At 52.0% G+C, this 18,065-nt stretch overlaps 1 protein-coding gene and 1 pseudogene across 2 annotated transcripts; one reads left to right on the plus strand and one right to left on the minus strand.

Moving 5' to 3' along the window:
* Nucleotides 1-4,435: 4,435 nt before the first annotated feature.
* On the minus strand, nt 4,436-12,526 carry SPATA3 (spermatogenesis associated 3). Of its 2 annotated transcripts, XM_069466293.1 has the most exons (4): nt 11,887-12,526; nt 8,331-8,502; nt 5,860-6,002; nt 4,436-4,481 (listed from the first exon to the last, which is right to left on the minus strand). In XM_069466293.1, the coding sequence occupies exons 1-3, from the start codon at nt 12,206-12,208 to the stop codon at nt 5,897-5,899; spliced, it is 600 nt and encodes a 199-aa protein (XP_069322394.1). In that variant the 5' UTR covers nt 12,209-12,526; the 3' UTR covers nt 4,436-4,481; nt 5,860-5,896. The 2 variants fall into 2 exon arrangements, with proteins under 2 accessions (XP_069322394.1, XP_069322403.1); XM_069466302.1 differs by lacking the exon at nt 8,331-8,502.
* A 3,391-nt stretch (nt 12,527-15,917) lies between these two features.
* LOC138381008 (uncharacterized) lies at nt 15,918-16,725 on the plus strand (annotated as a pseudogene).
* Nucleotides 16,726-18,065: the final 1,340 nt, after the last annotated feature.

Here is an 18,065-nt window from a genome sequence, read left to right on the forward strand (position 1 = left end):
CCAAGGGTCCAGCTTCTTCGTGGTCCTGGTCAAGCCAGACCCTTCACCCCAGGTCCAATGGAAGACATACGGGCTTTTCCACTCACCTCTTTTATGGACCCTTTAACTGAGATCAATCACCCCAGACTTGGACAGACCTCTTCTTTTTAACTCTCAACCTACCTCTTCTTTTTATTTTTTTATTTTTTGAGACAGAGTGTCGCTTTGTTGCCCGGGCTAGAGTGAGTGCCGTGGCATCAGCCTAGCTCATAGCAACCTCAAACTCCTGGGCTTAAGCGATCCTACCGCCTCAGCCTCCCGGGCTGGGGACTACAGGCATGTGCCACCATGCCCCGCTAATTTTTTCTATATATATTTTAGTTAGCCAGATAATTTCTTTCTATTTTTAGTAGAGACGGGGTCTTGCTCTTGCTCAGGCTGGTCTCGAACTCCTGACCTCGAGCGATCCTCCTGCCTCGGCCTCCCAGAGTGCTAGGATTACAGGCGTGAGCCACCTCGCCCAGCCCCCTTACCTCTTCTTTTTAACTCTCAACCTCCAAGCCCTTTCTGGAGGAGTCCGAGCCTGGCTCTCTTGCTTCAGCCCTGCAGCCGGGACCAGCCCAGCCCTCTTCCCTGGACACTTTCCCCCTTGGCAGCCGGTGCTGCTCCTCCGCACTCCAGCAGGGAGGCACTGCCAGGCTCCTCAGTCCTGGTCCTTTGCCAGCTCACGGCTTGGTTCCTCCTAGCTTTGGCAGGAATGCATCTTGGGACACTGGCAAGGGCACTTTGCCAGTTCAGACCCCTGCTCTGACCTCCCGTGACTGGCCGTGTGAGGTGTGGTAATGTACATGCTGTCCCTGCATTTACAGAGGAGTAGCTGCCTGCAGACAGAGGGTCTTCCCCAGGCTCCTGGTGAAGCCAGAGCCTGTAACAGGAACACGAAGAGCTGTCCTCCCTCTGGTGGGTCGTTGGTGGCTGTGGGCCTGGTTTCCTGCCCTGCCTAAACCCAGCATGGCATTGAGCCTGTGGCCTGGGCAGGAGAGGCTGCACTTACTGATAAGGAAAACTGCCATCTATTACTTGGTGCATCAGCCACCTGAGACCCCCACCCCTCAAGGAAGACCCGCATCAGCATAATACTAACCTATTACCTGGCCCATCAACTAACCTATTACCTGGCGCATCAACATAATACTGACCTATTACCTAACACATCAACTAACCTATTACCTTAGCCACCTGAGACCCCACCCCTCGGACTGCCCCAACTTAATAAAAGTGGGAAAAATAGGGTAGACGGCACTCAGAATTTGGTGGCAAGACCCCTCTGAGCCCACCGGTGAATAAAATAAACTTTGCTTCTCCGACTCTCCGTGTGCCGCTCGGTTTGTCCTCTGTACTACCGGCTGTAACACTTGCTGTAACAGCACGGCAGGTGTTCCCCTGAGTCTTAGGACTGGCTTGCATGGCAGTTCATCTGCCTGGATCCTGGTCGCTCACTTACTCCATCTATAACTCAGGGGTGGCCTGGGTGCCAGGCTTTGCAGCCACTGGGAGGATGGTTGTCCTCCAAGGGTGGAGGTGCAAAGGATGGAGACCAGAGGTGTATCTGAAAGGCCCAGGACCTTTCATCTTGTCCTGTGTCCCTGGCACACTGAGCTGGAGGGGCCAGGTGGGCAGCTGCAGGAGGATGGGGCTTCCTGGGCTTGGTTCTGCCCTTTGCTCCTTGTACCTTCTTCCCGAGTTCCCCTCCCACCCTTGGATGGATGGCTGCAGTGGGACAGACCTGACTTTCTCAAGAATAACCCACCTGTCGTCTTGAGATCATGTTCACAGCAGGGTCTGAGCCCAGCCTGGTGAAGGTGCTAGACTCACAGGCCCAGCCTCAGCTAGACTGGCCCCAAACTCGCAGCCACAGCAGCCTTCATTATTGCACTGTGTGCAGAAATATGCCTGGTTGCTCTTCTTTTTAGCTCTAAACTTCCCTCTCAAGAGCACCTTGAAATTAGCTGTAACTAAAATCCTCCTATCCACTGATCACATTTATAAACCACTCAGAATATGATGGCCTAGCACATATCTCAACTTATCCCACAGTGGCCCCCGATGACGACAGGCCTATTAATTTATGAGAGCCTGTGATGTGCTGGGAAGGACTTGGGAGAAGCGGACCCTGCCTCCAGGACCTAACAACAGAGGGGAGAAGCGGACATGCCAAGAGAACTTCGCATGGCCGGATGCAGATGGGCGCCCTGGCCTGTGACCATTTGGCACGCACAGTTTCCGCTCTTTGAGAGTGATCGCTATGGGCCATGACAGGTAACGTGGGCCCCAGTGCAAGGCCAGGGCGATAGAGTGTCCACAGCCAAGCCCCAATGGCAGCATTGTCACGGAGGGTGTGATCGGCATTTTGAGTGGGTTTAATTCTTTATTGTGTGGACTGTCCTGTGCATTGCATTCTTGGCCTTCACCAATAATGGCCCAGAGCATCCCCCAGTCACTGTGACAACCAGCACTGCCCCACACATTTCCCTGGGGCCGGGAGGGCAGTACGGCCCAAGTCACCACTGCCAAGGGTCTGAAGCTCAGGGCTGCTGTGCGTTCCCTCCCTGGTCACGTTGCATTCATCCCAGTGACGTGCTGGTGCTGGTGGGCAGGGGGAGCAGAGGGCGAGTACAGTGTTCTGGTTGCAGCCCAGACCCAACCGGTGTGGGCGTGTGCTGTTCTTAGCCGCCCAACATCCATTCCCTTTTCTTTTGGTGACAAGTTACCCACATGGCTGTTTGGAAACTATTCTCTTCCCTGCTCTCAGCCCTCATACTTGCCATGGGGTTTACCCTCAAGTTCCAAAGAGGGCTGCGCAGCTCTCGCCTGGCCAGTCAGCACATGGGTCCAGGAGCGACACGGGACCTAAGCAGAGCCGTGATGCTGGGAGACAGGCCGGCTCACCTTCTCTGCTAGACATGACCTTCGAAAGCTGGGAGGCTGTTGCTGCTGCAGCTAGAAGGGAACCGACTCTGCAAAAGCAGAGAGAGAGCAGTGGGGTCCTGGGGACATGGCCTGTGCCTTGGAGCAAGCCACGTCTGAACCGGAACTCTCTCTTGACTTTTATAAGACCCAATACATTCTTATTTTGCTTAATTTAGTTCAGATTAGGTTGTCCAATATTTACAACAACAGGAGACTTCAATATGCCAGAGAAAGGAGGTAAGTGTCTTCATTCCAGAGGAGCCAGGCTGCCCAGAAGCAGCGGCCATGAGGCCCTTGGTCCCCTCCAGCCTGTTGTCTATGGACCCCTTCATCCTGACCTGCAGGACAGGACCGTGACATGACCCCCCACAGCCTGGAAGGCAACATTCTTCTTCAGGAGGCTGGCTGCCCGGAGAGGGTGGTTCCTGTCAGTCTTGGGGTACCCCTCCTAACCCACTAGCATCTGTTCAGGAAAGGAAACCCTGGGATTGGGAGGAGGTGGTAGGCAGGCCAGCTCCCCCCACTCCCCCCACAGGCTTTCCTGCTGTCCCAGACTGACCAGTTCTTAGAGGCACAGCAGCTCACCTGGGTATGGGTGCGTGGACCCCTTGCAGGCGTTCAGTCTAGTCACTGCTCCAGGGCCAGTGCCCAGCAACTCGTCTACAGTTCTTTGTGGGGGGGGAGGGGCTTCCTCTCCAGAGAGGGGACAAAAGCCCTGGGAATTAACCTCCTCCCTCTCCGCAGCTCTCCAAGGACAGACAGGCTATAAACACCCCGGCTTCCCCCTTCCTTGGGAGGGATTACTTTGCCACGTGGTGTGAATTCCACCATCTCTCAGGGTGGCCTCAGCAAGATTGGGCTTTGGTCACCCTCAGTGGCCACTGCAGCAGTAATGACTGTCCTCCCTCCCTGAGGGACACCCCCTACTGGTGTTTGCTGGGATCACCTGGAACTAAGACTTCTACCGCTGCTGCTCAGGAGCTAGAGGTAAAAACACACCAGGCACCGGCTGGGTGTAGCCAAATCACCAGACTAACCAGGAGGCTGCAGGGCAGGCTGCCCCCTGTCACAGGTGACACTAAAAGAAGCTATTTCCTAGAGACAGAGTGTTCCTGGGCACAGGGCCTGTGTCCTCCAAGGTGAAGGGCGCCGGCACGTTTCTCCCGTTCCCACTAACTGGGATCACCACGGGACACAAGTGCAGATTGACGTTAGGTATTGAATTAAGCTTTATAATCCCCTCTTTTAGAACAGGAAAATCTAAACCCAATACTTTGTTCTGTGGGCGTGTGCACAGGAAGTTGTTCCACCTTGGGACGGTGGCCCTAAGGGGGAACGACGGGCTCCCACTCTGATTGACCTGTGGCTCAAAAAATCACCAAGACCCCCACGGGTACCTCCCTACCCATTTGCCAAGTCCAACTTTTACATCTCTGAGTAAAACACAATAGAGAAACAGGAATCTTTTTCTTTTCCTTTTTTTTTTTTTTTTTATTTTGGTGACAAGTGAGATCCTTTGATGGAAACTGGATCTGTAAGAAAAATAAGGACAGAGCCATTAGCATAGACACTGATCCGTGACCTGGAACTCTGGTGGCTTTTCAGTTTTACAGCCTCACAGTGAGGGTTCAGCAGCTAAGATGCTTCAGTGGAAAAATGAATTATTTAGGATTCACATTTCTTCCACTCTTCATGTCCACTCTCCCTTTCGGCCAAATGCCCCAGGCAGTGACGCCCTTTGCACAGCACCTGGCATGTACCTGCTCTTCCTCGTCCTCGGCTCAGCCAATGCCCTCACCTTCCCAGGTCCTCTCCTTCCTGGGGCCCCCCACGGACATGGTGGAGCCTCCCTCCCCAAAGCCAGGCTGTGGTGGGCAGTTTGACCACATTTGGTGCCCAAAAGGGGTGGGAAAGAAGCCCTTTGCTGTTAGTGCCTTCTCATCAGCTGAGGGAGAGATTCCCCAGGCTTTAGGAAAGAAATTCTAGAACCATCTTTCCCTAAAGAGGAGGCAGCTTTGCCACTGTCATCAGATGCTTCTTTACTCTCCAGACGGAGGACATCAAACGGCCGATTTCCCTTCCACAGTGACTGAGAGCGGAGCCTACAGAGGTCAGGAGGGTCCCGTGGACCCCTGCAGTGTGCCTGTGTCGCCCCCACACTGACTCTCACGCTCATTTCAGGGCGGCTTTCACTGGCTAAAGCACTTCTGGGGCCCCCAAGCCGGCAAGCCCTGCCCGTTCAAATCCATCCTGGGAACGGCTACCATATCGCCTTCTAAAACCACTCTTTCCTGTTGTAGCTGCTGGCCCCCTCCGACCCCCCAGCCCCCACCAAAACATCCACCCATGTCACTTCACTTCCTCCTTGCTGGCAGGAGCCCGGCTGGTTTGGATGCCCACCCCCGCTTTGGCCAGCTGGAGGGACCCAGCCCCAGCCCCAGCCCCAGGCCTGGAGGTAGATCTAGACTGGTCTAATCTAGTTGTGGTAACTCAACCCCCTTTGTTCCTAATAACCACTAAAACTTCAAGGCTTTAATCAGATCCTTACACCCACAGTGTCAGTTAAATGACACCAGGAGATGACACCGCAGCCTGGGCTCTGGCAGAGGCAGGTCTGGAAGAAGCCAGGGCCTGCTGGTTGAAACGCATCTCAAGCAACCAATGCCAGTTAGTGTTGATGTCACTGCAGCGACAATTCGACAAAAGCGGCAGGGCACATGGGGAAACCCCATCGGAACAGGAGGGTACAGGCTCTGTCTGAGAGCACTCAGGGCCCCTGCGAGAGCCAGGCCAGCAGACCTTGAGGCCAGGAACGAGTCCCTCAGCTCTCAAGCTTTCCTGGAGGGGCTGGAAGCTTGGCCCGCCAGCAAAGGCCACCTGTATTCAGAGAAGGGCCAGGGTTCCACACACCTGCCGGACCGGGGCCTGGGCCATTGTTCACGAGGTCTCAGTGATGTAGTAAGCAGCTCCCAGGGCTCCTAGAGCCACAGCAACAGTCCCCAGAGATTGGAGGACACGAGTTACGAGGACTGGAGAGTTTTCTTGTAGGTTTTCTGTAGAGCAAAGCAGAAAGCGAGAGTCACGGGAAGCCCGACGGCAGGCGGGAGGCAGGAGAAAGCGGAAATCCTGTGGTCCCCTTGGCGTTGCGGGAATTGCCCATCTCCCCACTACCCATCTTCCTCTCAGGGAAACACTTAATCCTCCCACAAATTCCCTACCACAGGGTTTCCCTGGCTCCAAGAATGGGCCGGCCTGGGGTGCCAGCAGCCCTGGGCACTCAGAGGGAACAGGTTAGGAAGGTGGTCGAGGCTGCCATGCCAGGCCTTGTGCTAAACACCGCACACCCAGTGTCCTCCTCAAGCCTCACAACAACCTTATAAGGTAGGTTCTATCATTTCATTCCATTTTAGAGATAAGAAACCTCAGGAAGTAATATTAACATATTACACCCACCACAAAGGCAAGGAAAATAGATGATTATGCTAATAATTATGAGGAAGGCATTCAAAAATGCAATATCCATTTTGATAAAAATCCTACAAAAGTAGGAATTCTTATTTAATGTGAATGTGTGTTTAAAGCCAGGAGCCAACACTACCCTCCATTGAGAAATGCAAAGATGATGGGTGCAGGAGCTAAACCTGGAACAGTATTAAGACTACAGGTTTTACCCTGGCCGGACTGGGTCCCCATCCCTCCCCCTTCACTTTCCTAATTCTTTTTTGACTTACTATTTCTCTTTATTTATGAATTTAAATTTTTTTTATTTCAGGATATTATGAGGGTACAAATGTTTTGGTTACGTTTTATGTCTTTGCCTCACCGAAGCGAGGTTTAGAGGCATGCCCTTCCCCTCTGCAATGGACACCGTGTCCATTAGATGTGAGTTTACCCCCCACAACCCCCTAATCCCTGGAGAATATACTACTGCCATGTGAGCACCATAGTGTTGATCAGTCAGTGCCAAACTTTCCTAATTCCGAGCCTTGTTTCTGCCTTTCCCCCACCTAGAAGGCTCTCCCTTTGCATTGGAAGCCATAGAGGCTCCCAAGCTCATATGCTGTTGATGCTACAATGTCCACCTGGACCCCAGTTCAGAAGCAAGCACTCTCTTGTTGTGAAACTCGTGGAGCCTCTGCCATAGGACACAGAGCACTTTCTGTCTCGCATCTGAGTTTCTAAAGGCACATATCCTAGCCTACCCTGCAGACTGTACACATTTTAAGGACAAAGTTCCCTGTTCTGGTCTCCCTCATAGTACCTAGTATCCCAGGCAGGGTAGGTTTCCCTCAATAACGCTTGTTGGTTCTACACTGTGAAGCCCTGGCATGATCTGGAGGCAGAAGGATGAAAGCACCAAGCGGGTGGCAGGCAGGCCCTTCCTTGAGGGAGCTTAATAGGTGGTTGAGAGTATTTTGGCTGCAGGTATGTTCTCCCCACACCCCCCATGTGTGTGTGGCTTCTTTTCAGATGTAGGAGAGATGGAATTTTTCAGTACAGACAGGGGAGGGGACTGACTTGGGGAGGGGCTGGGAAGAGGAAGAGGATGAGGGTGGGGGGTGGGTGGCCTCTGCTCCAGGGCTAGGGGTGCCAGTCCCCAAGGTGAAGGGCCTCTTCCTGGAGATTTGTCAGCCCTTGCGGTGCACGGGTGAGGCCCCCTCCTAGCCCATGCACTGAAGAACAGTAACATCTGCAGTCTGTTCCCCTAACTTGGACAGGGTCTTCCCTGAGGGACAGCAGCAGCTAGGACATTTCTCCTGGCTTTGTAGAAGAGAAGAGAAGGGAAGATACTGTGGGTGATGCCTTGGGGACTGTCACTGACAGACCAGCCTGGCGGCACCTGTCTCCTGTGGGGACTCCCAAAAAGACCCTGACAGCACTCTGAAGGGGGCTGAGGTCGTGCTATTATGTAGACGGGGCATGTGAGTTACAATCAGTTTCTATCACTAGATTCTGGGGGGAATTCACATGCAGGTCAAGAACCTAGAGCCCTGCCTGTGGTATGGGCACGGAGGAGGCCAAGGAGGTGAAAGGCCAAAACAGAGTGTTTATTCACAAAGCTCCGGAGCGACACGGAATTTATAAGGGCTGTGGAGAGTGTGCTCTCAGGAGGGGAGGGTGCCTCTGGAGAAGAGAAAAATGAAATCTCTAAAGAAGCAATTCCCAATATGGAATTGCAAACTGGCAGCTCTCTGTGCAGGTGGGCACCCTGGGGTGGGTCTGGTCACAAAGGGCCCTGCCTGCAAACGCAGGAGGTGGTAACCCAGAGGGAGGGCTTCCCAAGAGGAAGGAAGTTACACAAGATTGCTAATAAGGTCTGGGGACAGAGCCTGGCCCAGGGAACTGTGTGCCCTGAGGCTCCAGCTCCCTACAATAGGAACCTGTAGAAGGTGAGGAGGCTTGGGAGTCCTCTCCCTGGCACGAGCTGCCAGTCCCGAGGCAGAAGGACATCGAAGATGCGGCTATGGCATAGCCCCAGACGACGCCAGCAAGCGTTGCTGCCGGGGCACGAGGCACAGGAGCAGGAATGCGGGCCCGCATGCGTCTGAGGCCCTGGGGGACAAAGAAGGAGAGAGATGAGGATGCACCTGCCCGAGTAGGCTGAGGACAGCCTGGAACACAGTCCCCGAAGGCTCCACCAACAGCCAAGCTGCTCACGTGGCAGCTGCAGGATCACCAGGGGAAGCCCTAGACTTTCTAAAGGCATCAACAAAGATTTGGGACAGAACCACCCAAGGAAGGCAGTTCTGCAAAATGTTCTCTTACCAAATAGAAGAGACAATTAACTGCATGGGAAAATGGCTGTTCTATAGACTGGTGCTACCTAGGAATAATTATAATAATAATGATGATAATCATAATAGCAATGTAATAACTTACACCTGTTGGTGCACTGTACTTCACATCATTATCCATCTCATTTAATTGTCACAGTAATCCCGTGAAGGGGAACATTGTTAGTCTCGTTTTACAAATAAGGAAACTGAGGCTCAAAGAATATAAGGGATGTGCCCCTATAATGAGTAGATTGCCGAAGTGGACTTCAACTCGGGATTTTTAACTTTTCATTCGGTGAAAACTCTTGCCACGGAATTTGTAGAAAGTCATACATGCGGGTGACTGCTCACCCCATGAGAGGCTGCATTGAGATTCCTGGAATTGGAGCTACCATGTTCCATTTATCTGGGGTGTGTTGATCCACTCAGAAGACAACCACTGCTCTGGTTTACAATGCTGGCAATACTTTTCCAAACTTATCTCCCATTTCTGCTCTCCTCCGATATGGATCCCAGCGGAACTCAGAGAAGGCACCCTGTGTTGTTGGGCAAGAGAATTTCTGGCTGGATAATTCCCTCCTGTAACTATTTTCTACTCAGCGTCTTGACAGAGCTACACATTCTTCCAACCCAAAGCCCATGGTCAACTCCACAGACTCAACACACTTCCTGCGTAGATCTGCCCATGACACACAATTTTCCTGGGACAGGGAAAGAGGATTCTAAAGGTAAGACTTATCTTTTTTTAGTTTAAAACACATTTTTATAATAAATCAAGATATAATAAATCAAAATATAATTCCCAGGCCATAACATTACCCCTTTGGAGTGTTCAGTGGTTTTTAGTATATTTACAAAGTTGTGTGACCATCACCACTAATTTCAGACATTTTCGTCTCCCCTAAAAGAAACCCCATCCCTATTAGCAGTCCCTCCCCATTCTCCTCTCCCTCAGAGACAGTAAATTTGTACTATTCTGAACATTTCATGTAAATGGAATCATATAATATGTGGAGATTTTTGGGAACTGGCTTCTTTTACCGAGCCTAATGTTTTCAAGGTTCATCTATGTCACAGCATGTATCAGTACATCATCTCCTTTTATTGCCAAATAGTATTTCATTGTATTCATTGTACTGTGGTATTTCATACCATATTTGTTTTGTTTATCCATTCATCAGTTTATGGAAATTTGGGTTGTTTCCACTTTTTGGTTATTATGAATGCTGCTGTGAACAGTCATGTACAAGTTTTAGTGTGGGTGTATATTTTCAATTCTCTTGGGTGTATACCCGGGAGTGGAAGTGCTGGGTCATATGGTAACTTCATGTTCCTCTGAGGAAGTGCCAGACTGTTTCCATGGCAGCTGCAGCACGTTACATTCCCACCAGCAGTGCATGGCGCTCCAGTCTCTCGCATCTTCATTAACTTGTTTGTGCTCATCTTTTGATCATAGGCATCCTAGTGGAAGACTTGTGTTTTCTTGAGCTACAATATTTTCTGCATACAAATAGGCTTGGATTTTAGGAAGTACAGCTCCTCATCCTGTATTCCAACATTCCTGCCCATTCTGGCTCAAAGGGAAGAAACTCTTTGGAAAAAGTATGGGGTGTCCACTGTAACCACTGTCAAGCCATCAATGTTTTTTGCTTTGCCTCCTCAATAAACCAAACTATTCCCTGGGATACATTCATTAAAAGATTTGGGAATGGAAAATTTTGCTTTCTATGGATACCAGTTCTGAGACCATAATCCAGAAATGTGTACCTCAGTGGCCGATGATCACAATATAAACAACGTATAACACTCAAAATCAGTACCATATGTCAAGAACGGATTGATTTTTGGCCACAAAAAGATTGTTGGCGTGGCGACATCTTGGATTTAGCACTCTCCCTCACATCTCTCATCTATTTTACACCCACACCATCCCAGAGGGATAAGCTGTGGCCCCAGGAATGTGGCCTGTTCAAGGCCAAGGAGCCACGGGCACTGGCTCACAGCAGATCCAGGAGACACTCAGAGGAGGTTCTTCCTCTTGGGGAGACCACCAGGCCTCCTGGAATTGAAAGGTCAGGGCTGTGGTTAAGAGTGAGGATTTTGGAGTCAGAACAGACTGTGCTTCCTCTCTCAGTGCCACCAGAGCCTACTCAAGAGTGAGTTGTTTGACTCTGGTGAGCCTCAGTTTCCCCATCTATAAAACAGAGATGATAATGGAACCTTCTTTGTAGGACTGTCAAATGAGAAGATTAGCTCAGACAGCTGAGCTAAATGAGGGGTACACAGTAAGTGCTCAGTGATAAAAGTTAGCTATCACCATTATCGTTAGTATAAACCAGCCCATTTCTAAACTTCGTTCGAATTCCCTCTACACAATCCAAAGCTTATTCAGACTCTGTTTGGCTCCCAAGAAGATGGGGAACCACTTTTCCCAATAACCATTCCATTTTCAGACAGAGCTAATTGCTGGAAAGTTTTTAATGTTGAGCAGAAATCTGTTTCTAGTGTCTTCCATGGATAAGGTTGCCAGTTTAGCAAATAAAAATACAGGCTGCGTTGTTTATCTAAAATTAAAATTTAACTGAGAATCCTATATTTTGTCTGGCTACCCAATCCATGGGCCCTTAGTCAGATCTCTGGGGACAACACGGAACAAGGCTACGCACATCTTCTAACTGACAGAGAGATAATCCTCCAATTCCCTCAACCAATTGTCATATGCCAAATGGTTCTTGCCTCCCTGGACCCCTTAACCTGGACTATCTTCTTTGAACTAGTTTTTTAGGCACCTTTTACAGCCCACAAGGATAGCTAGATGGAAGGCAGTATGACCACCTCCTTTGTTCTAAACCACATGCTTCTATTAAGGCATTCTTGGTTTTTATATTTTAGCAGTCACAAGGCTGCTTCTAATGAGCAAGTATCACTACAATATATATGTGTGGTTGTCTTCAGTGAGACTCAGGATGGTGGGGAATGACGAAACCCAGGAATCCTGGTCTCTTGGGTAGAAACAAAAGCAAACCTTCACACTTCACAAGCACAGTTCCAGAATACACATTAACTCTGCGCCACTCTCCTATGAGACCCGGCCTCTGGGGTGCCCCTGGGGCTCCCTCAGCGGGAAGGCTAGGACTGCTCAAGCTAGAAGACCGCCCACCTGTTTTCCTTGTTTTCTTGGATTGAGGGGCCGCTTTTGTGTCAGAGGCAGGAGACAAGCTCTCAGAGGAGTGGTGGATTTCGGAAGCTGGAAGGGCTTGGGGCGCAGGCTGCTGGGCGGTGTTTTCAAGGCTAGGCTGCTGCGGAGTGGACTCCGGGCTCAGCTGCTGCGGAGTGGACTCCGAGCTGGGCTGCTGGGAGGTGGACTCGGGGCTGGGCTGCTGCGAGGGCGACTCGGAGGCCGCGCGCTGCGAGGTGGAGTGCTGGGAGGCCGAGTCCCGGCGGCGCCTGGCCTCTGACTTTTTCTTCTTGACCTTCTTCATGGTGGAGCCTCCCAACCTAAACGTGGACCTACATGGAGCTGCCTAATCTCCCAGCTCCCTCCTGCAGGAGCCGTGTGCCCTCTGCCCTAGGGGTCTGGCTCTGGCCCCCGACTGGACCCGGGCCCCACAGAGGACAGTCACCCACACCTCCTGTGAGGTCATAGAAGCCAGGGTGGCTCCCATGGCAGGGCTCTGGGGACAGTCTTCTCCGCATACACCAGCGAGGGGTCCTCCCTCCTCCCAAGCTGCGGGGACAGAGAAAGGGCCACAGCTGCCCCGCCCCTCACAGGCCTGGTTGTGCCTGGTTGTGGGGCCTGTGACAACCAGACTCCATGGTTCTTCGACCAGAGCGCCACCTTCAGGCATCTCTCTGCTGGCGTGTTCCTGAGTTCATGTGAGCTATCTGTTTTGCTCTAAGACACCCAGGATGTGATGCTCGGCTCTGTCACTGGTTTCCACATACCAAAAAAAGAAAAAAAAAAAAAAAAAAAAAAAAAAAAACTATGCTCATCCTGCATTTTGTGAGTTTTAGGTAACTTTGCTGAAGATTTGGAGCTTCTTTGAAGGCTTCACTTTCCATGGCCCAGAGCATTCTACCATCTCACAGTGACCTTCCCCTCCCCCCAAAGCCTTCCCTCCCCTGCGTGGGAGGGGGCCTGGAGGGGGTATCCCTACTTTTATAAGAACCCTTGCATTTGGCGGAGAATTTTCCTGGAAAACATAACAGCTGTTCAGAAAACTTAAATTTTCTCAAACTCAGTACATTGGCAACCACAGACTGACCATCTCCCAAACTCCAAACTGGTAGGCCTGAGCAGGGAACCATGAATCTTTCTCTAAATTAATGTAATTTTCATTTTAGGATGGAAGAGGGAAAGGTGTTTTTAAAAGACAATCTAAACCTCACACTTTGCAACACAAAAGCCATTCGGATTGGAAGACTCTACTTTCGCCATGTTAGGTGAGTATGAGACTGCTAAACCCATGACCTGCAGCCTGAGGGGACGACACTGTGCCCCAGGATAAGGTTTAGGGCAGACCTAGCTAGACAAAAAGGGCTCACAGGAATCCCCACACAAGGCCAATTGTGAAATGACAGGACCTATTTTAGGGCTTCCAGAGCCTGAAAAGAACGTAAGTATTATCTTTTTTTCAGAAGGACACTAAGGTTGAAGAAGTTGAGCTGCCTTTCCAAGGCCACACAGCGGGCTTCGGTAGGGCTAAATTCCAGTGCAGGGTTCCATTTTTTCCTGACTCCAGAAGGCATAGGGAGGCAGATAATTATACAGGCTTTAAAGCTGATGAATTTAAAAATCCCCAAGAAGACTGAAGAAAACAAACAAACAAGCAAAGGCATGAAGGGTTAGAACTAAAGGGACGCTCAGATTGAGAGTGTTGCGTTGTATTTGGTTGACTTTGGCATGAGGAGGTGCGGGGAGCAGATGAGTCTACGAGAAGGTGGCAATTTCCCAAAGTCAAAACAGTGGGTCCCGAGAGGGGGATCCCAGTTGGAATCAGACAGACTGGAAACCCCGGCCAGGAACCCGTTGGAATTTAGCAGACAGGTCTGGGGCTCCTAACTGGGTTTTCAGGTACCAATGAGCTTTGACTGAAGGCCTCAACCTGGTTTAAATTAGGGTTTGTCACCGTCAGTCCTACTGACATTTAGGGCTGGGTGATTCTTTGCTGTGGGAGGCTGCCCTGTGTATTGCAGGAATTTTACCAGCATCCCTGGCCTCTACCCACTAGCACTTCCCCCTACCCCGTGACAACCTAAAATGTCTCAGACATTGCCAAATGTCCCCTGTGGGTGGGGTGGGGTGTCAAATTGCTCCTGGTTGAGAACCATCAGTTTAAATGACTCAGATGGGGCCAGACACATATAGGTAGAATTTCCTACAGCAATGAAAGAAACATTCCATTTCACCCGATGGATCCATACAGAGCACCGAGAACAGGTCTCTGTTCCCCAGGAGAGAGGTGGAGGAAACACAGAAGGCAGGCTTAGGGAGGAGTGGGGAGTTTTTCTATGGCAGCAGCGAAAATATGTGTGGGTTCTTTAGTACGGATGGTCCCAAGAAGCAGCGAGAGGGCACTCACGGGACAATGAGAGGTTGTCCCAGAAGGATGAGCAAGAATGAGACTGCAATAGCTCCTTGCTAGAATTCTTCCATGGCCTCTCTGCCTTCAGCTTGAGCACAAGTTCCTAGCCCGGAAGCTTGACTCCTCTGTAATATGGTCACAGCTCACTGCTCCAGGCTTAATTGCTACCACGCTGCTACCTGTGTCCAGCTCTAGCCAACTGTGAACACCAGAAGTCTTGTGAACAGGCCTAACTTTCCCGCATTTTTGGAAGCCTTTCCTCTCCATCACTACCCCTCATCTTTGTCGAAACATTTCCCATGGCCAAGTGAATCTATCTCTTCATAAAGCCTTTCTTGAGATCCCCAACTGGAAGCCATCTTTCCCTCTCTGAGCCCCGGGGCACCAGTTTGTATGACACTGATCACATTCTGCACGGCGTTAGAATTATTTCTGTCCTTGTTTTCTCTCTTATCCCCCCAACCCTAGACTGTGGATACCACAGAGGGCCACCGTCTAGAGGAGGGGCTCAGTGCAAGCTGTGCAAGCTCGAAGTGAATGAAGGTGCAGGTAGGAGGAGGGAGAGAGCAGGCAGCTGTGAGAGCAGGCAGGTGCATCTGGGTGACGGGGACAAGGCACTCCCAGGCTTCACCACTAAAGGGCTGGTTTCAAAGACAGACTGGAATTTTTCTGGCCTCAGCTGAAGATCATGGTTAGAATGATCCACAGGCAAGGGGCTCTCCTAACCACGCATGCCAGCCATGGGAAGATACTGCAGACTATTTAGGAGAGTGAGAAGAATGAGTCTGATGGGATTTGAAGTTAGTCAGGCTAAGGTCCTGAGGGGGTTAAAATCCCCACCCAGACGGCCTCTGATGGTTCTTGCCCTCAGGCTGTGTCCTGGGCACGCAGAACAATCATGTCACCATTTGTCCTGAAGCTAGCTGGATGGCACCTTAGACATCAATGGCCCTTCACTCTCACATGTCGCATGGGAAGGAAATGTCCAGAGAGAGGACAACTTGCTTTGGTCACCAGCTGGAGGGTGGCAGAGGCTTGAGTACTCTGGGCTTCGGACTCCCCTCCCAGAGTGCCTCCTCAGTCCCTACTGTGGCCCCTGGAAGGGTGGCACTGGCAGGGGCTTTTGGCGACAGAAGATACAGTACTTGGTGCTCACTTAAGAGCTGGCTGCTGAAGGCCCTTAGACCCACAAATTAACCCCCTGGAGCCACAGGCCTGGATTCCTATCAGGGAGATAGGAATCTCAAAGGCCTTGAGTAAGAATTCTGCAGGAGGCCAGGCCGGCTACTCTAAAAAAGAACCATCCCTAGAGGGTTGTTGTGAGGATTAGTGGTCAGTCCACAGCCTTTAGAAGAGTGCCTGGCCAGCAATAGGCATGTTTTTATTGTAATTATTATTCCCTGAAGAAGACTAAAGAACCAAACAAGGAATGAAGTGGATGTGGAGAGGAGGAAGGGGGCCCCTGGTTCTACAAAATCCCAAATCAATACCTTACAAAAGCGTGATTCCAAGTAGTGGGAAACGATGCCCCCAGTTGTGGGTAGGGTGAATGAGTGGGAGGTGTAGCCCTCCCAATTAAAATACTGGGAACACTTCTGACGCCGAGATGGCCCCAGCGAGCACACCTAGTTCACCTCCACCCAAAACCATACCCAAAACTCCTGGAGGCGCCAGGAGAGGGGTCGGGGCCTTGGGGATTTGTCCACTACTCAGAGGGGCAGCAGGGTCAGGGGACGGGATTCCGTATTTGAGCGTCCCTCCCTCCCAGTCCCCAGTCCTCAGGCCCCTCACCATCGGTCTGGGTCTCCCGATCCACTAGGGGCACCTTGGGCTCTTGGCCGGTGGCGCGCTGGACGTCCAGGGTGCCCTCGGGGCGGCCGGGGCAGAACACCGCCGTGTGCACCTCCACGACGGGACTGTGCGGCGCGAAGACGCTGCAGAGCAGGGTCTCCATGCGGCGGCGCGCCTGGGCCTCCTCGTTGCCCTGCGGCTGCACGATGATCCCGACGAGCGCGGCGGGCTGGCGGCGGGCCCGGGCGCGCACCTGCTGCAGGAGCAGCTGCAGCCGAGGCAGCTGCGAGCTCAGCGCAGACGCGCGGCACAGCACCAGCAGCAGCTGCGCGCCCCGCTCGGGCGGCGCCGGCGGCTGCCGCGGGGCCTCGCATCCCGCCGCCACCGGGTCCTCGGCCGTCGGGGGTGCGGGGGTCCCAGGAGGAGCCCCGGGCTCCCCGCGCGGGTCCTCGGCCTCGCGCCCGGAGGGTCGCGTCTTCTCGGTGAAGCGTTGCAACTTGGCCGCCGGGTAGTCGTCGTCGTTCGCCCAGCTGTCGCCCGATCGCTTGGGCCGACGCGTGGCGCAGTTGCTGGAGCTGGCGTGGCGGCTCATGGCTTGGCCGTACGAGGGTCCAGAGAGCTGATCGTTCGGGGAGTTCCCCAGAAAGTCCTGAAGGGTCGGGCTGCACTCGTCCTGCTTCCAGTACTCGCTTACCAGCAGCACCTGGCCATGGTCCTCTAGGGACTGGGCCGGAGCCTCTTGCTGCGCCTCAGCCTTCCTCTCCTGGGGGGCGCTGGGGGGCTGGGCCCCAGGCCGCTGCGCCATGTCTGGTCCGGCTCTCTTGCCTCTCTGGGCCTGGGCCTCCGTTGGCCAAGGGAAATCTGCCCTTCCCCAGAGCATGTCACAATACCCTTGCGCCCTGCCTCTATTTGTCGTGGCCAAGGGCCTCCGCCCTGCTATTCCTTGGAAATATTCTAATTTAGGGAAGTTGCTGTTGGACGCTCGTTTAATGCCGGCTGTGATTAGCGTCTCCATCGTTTTGTATGTCTGTGGTTTCAAAAGGTGCATCTTTTATGCCAAAGCCTCAAGGTAAAACAGATTGTCATGTCCCCGGGGCATCTGTAAAACAGTGGAATCGGGATGCTCACTGCATCTGGAACTTTTTAAAAGCAGTGAGGAGCAGAGTGGCAGCTCTGAGTGGCTGTGGCCAGGGAGGCAGGACTTCCCCGAGTGTCTGCTCGCTTGGTGATCTGGGGCCCAGAGTCCTGGACTGGGGGTGGGGTGGGCTGCAGGACATGGTTTTGGGTCTACTCGGTACCAGGCTTCTGTGGGTGCCAGAGGCCTGTCAAAATGCTAGGAAAGGCCTTCTGGAAAACAAAACAAAACAAAGCAAAACGCATAAAACTCCTTAGTTGTCCAGCACATGGGGTGAGCAAAGAGTGTTCTGGGGAGGTGTGACATGGACCCAGGAAAGCCACAGAGACTGGGAACCCAATGGTGGGGAAAATTGTTCCCTTTGTTCATTTTTTTTTTTTAAAATAAGCGTTGCCAAGTTATTTTTTTAAATATTAAAATAAAATGCTCTGTAAAGCAAGCTGTTAACCAGAAAACCCTGAGCTGGAATCCTGCTAAAAACCCCAGGAGCCCTAGGGTATGGGAGCTTCCAGAAGACCAGGTAAGGGCAGAATGCCCAGCAAGCAGCTTCGCAGAACCAGAATGGGCAGTGTTGGGGATGCTTTCTTCCCCTCTTCAAGTTTTTCAGCCTTGGCCCAATGAACTCAACTCACCCTCCATCTGGAAAGTGCGGGTGAGAACACTACCAGCCCCTTCCCCTTTACTCAGCAAATCTGAAAGTTCACTGGAATTCACTGGTTGCCTTTCTCTAAGGGCCTGGGTCACTGTATTGAAAAATGATGCTAGACTTTCATCCAGGATGAAGCAGACCTGCCAGCCCACCATACAGGCCTTGGCCTTTCCAGGCAG

The sequence above is a fragment of the Eulemur rufifrons genome, chromosome 1, assembly GCF_041146395.1.
Source record: "Eulemur rufifrons isolate Redbay chromosome 1, OSU_ERuf_1, whole genome shotgun sequence".
NCBI lineage: Eukaryota > Metazoa > Chordata > Mammalia > Primates > Lemuridae > Eulemur > Eulemur rufifrons.

Coding starts and splice junctions, on each gene's coding strand:
- SPATA3 (XM_069466293.1), bottom strand. CDS start 12,208: ATGAAGAAGGTCAAGAAGAAAAAGTCAGAGGCCAGGCGCCGCCGGGAC. Junction 8,503..11,886: donor CAAGAAAACAAGGAAAACAG/GTGGGCGGTCTT, acceptor TTTGTCCCCCAG/GGCCTCAGACGCATGCGGGC. Junction 6,003..8,330: donor AGCCTCCTCACCTTCTACAG/GTTCCTATTGTA, acceptor TTTGCTCTACAG/AAAACCTACAAGAAAACTCT.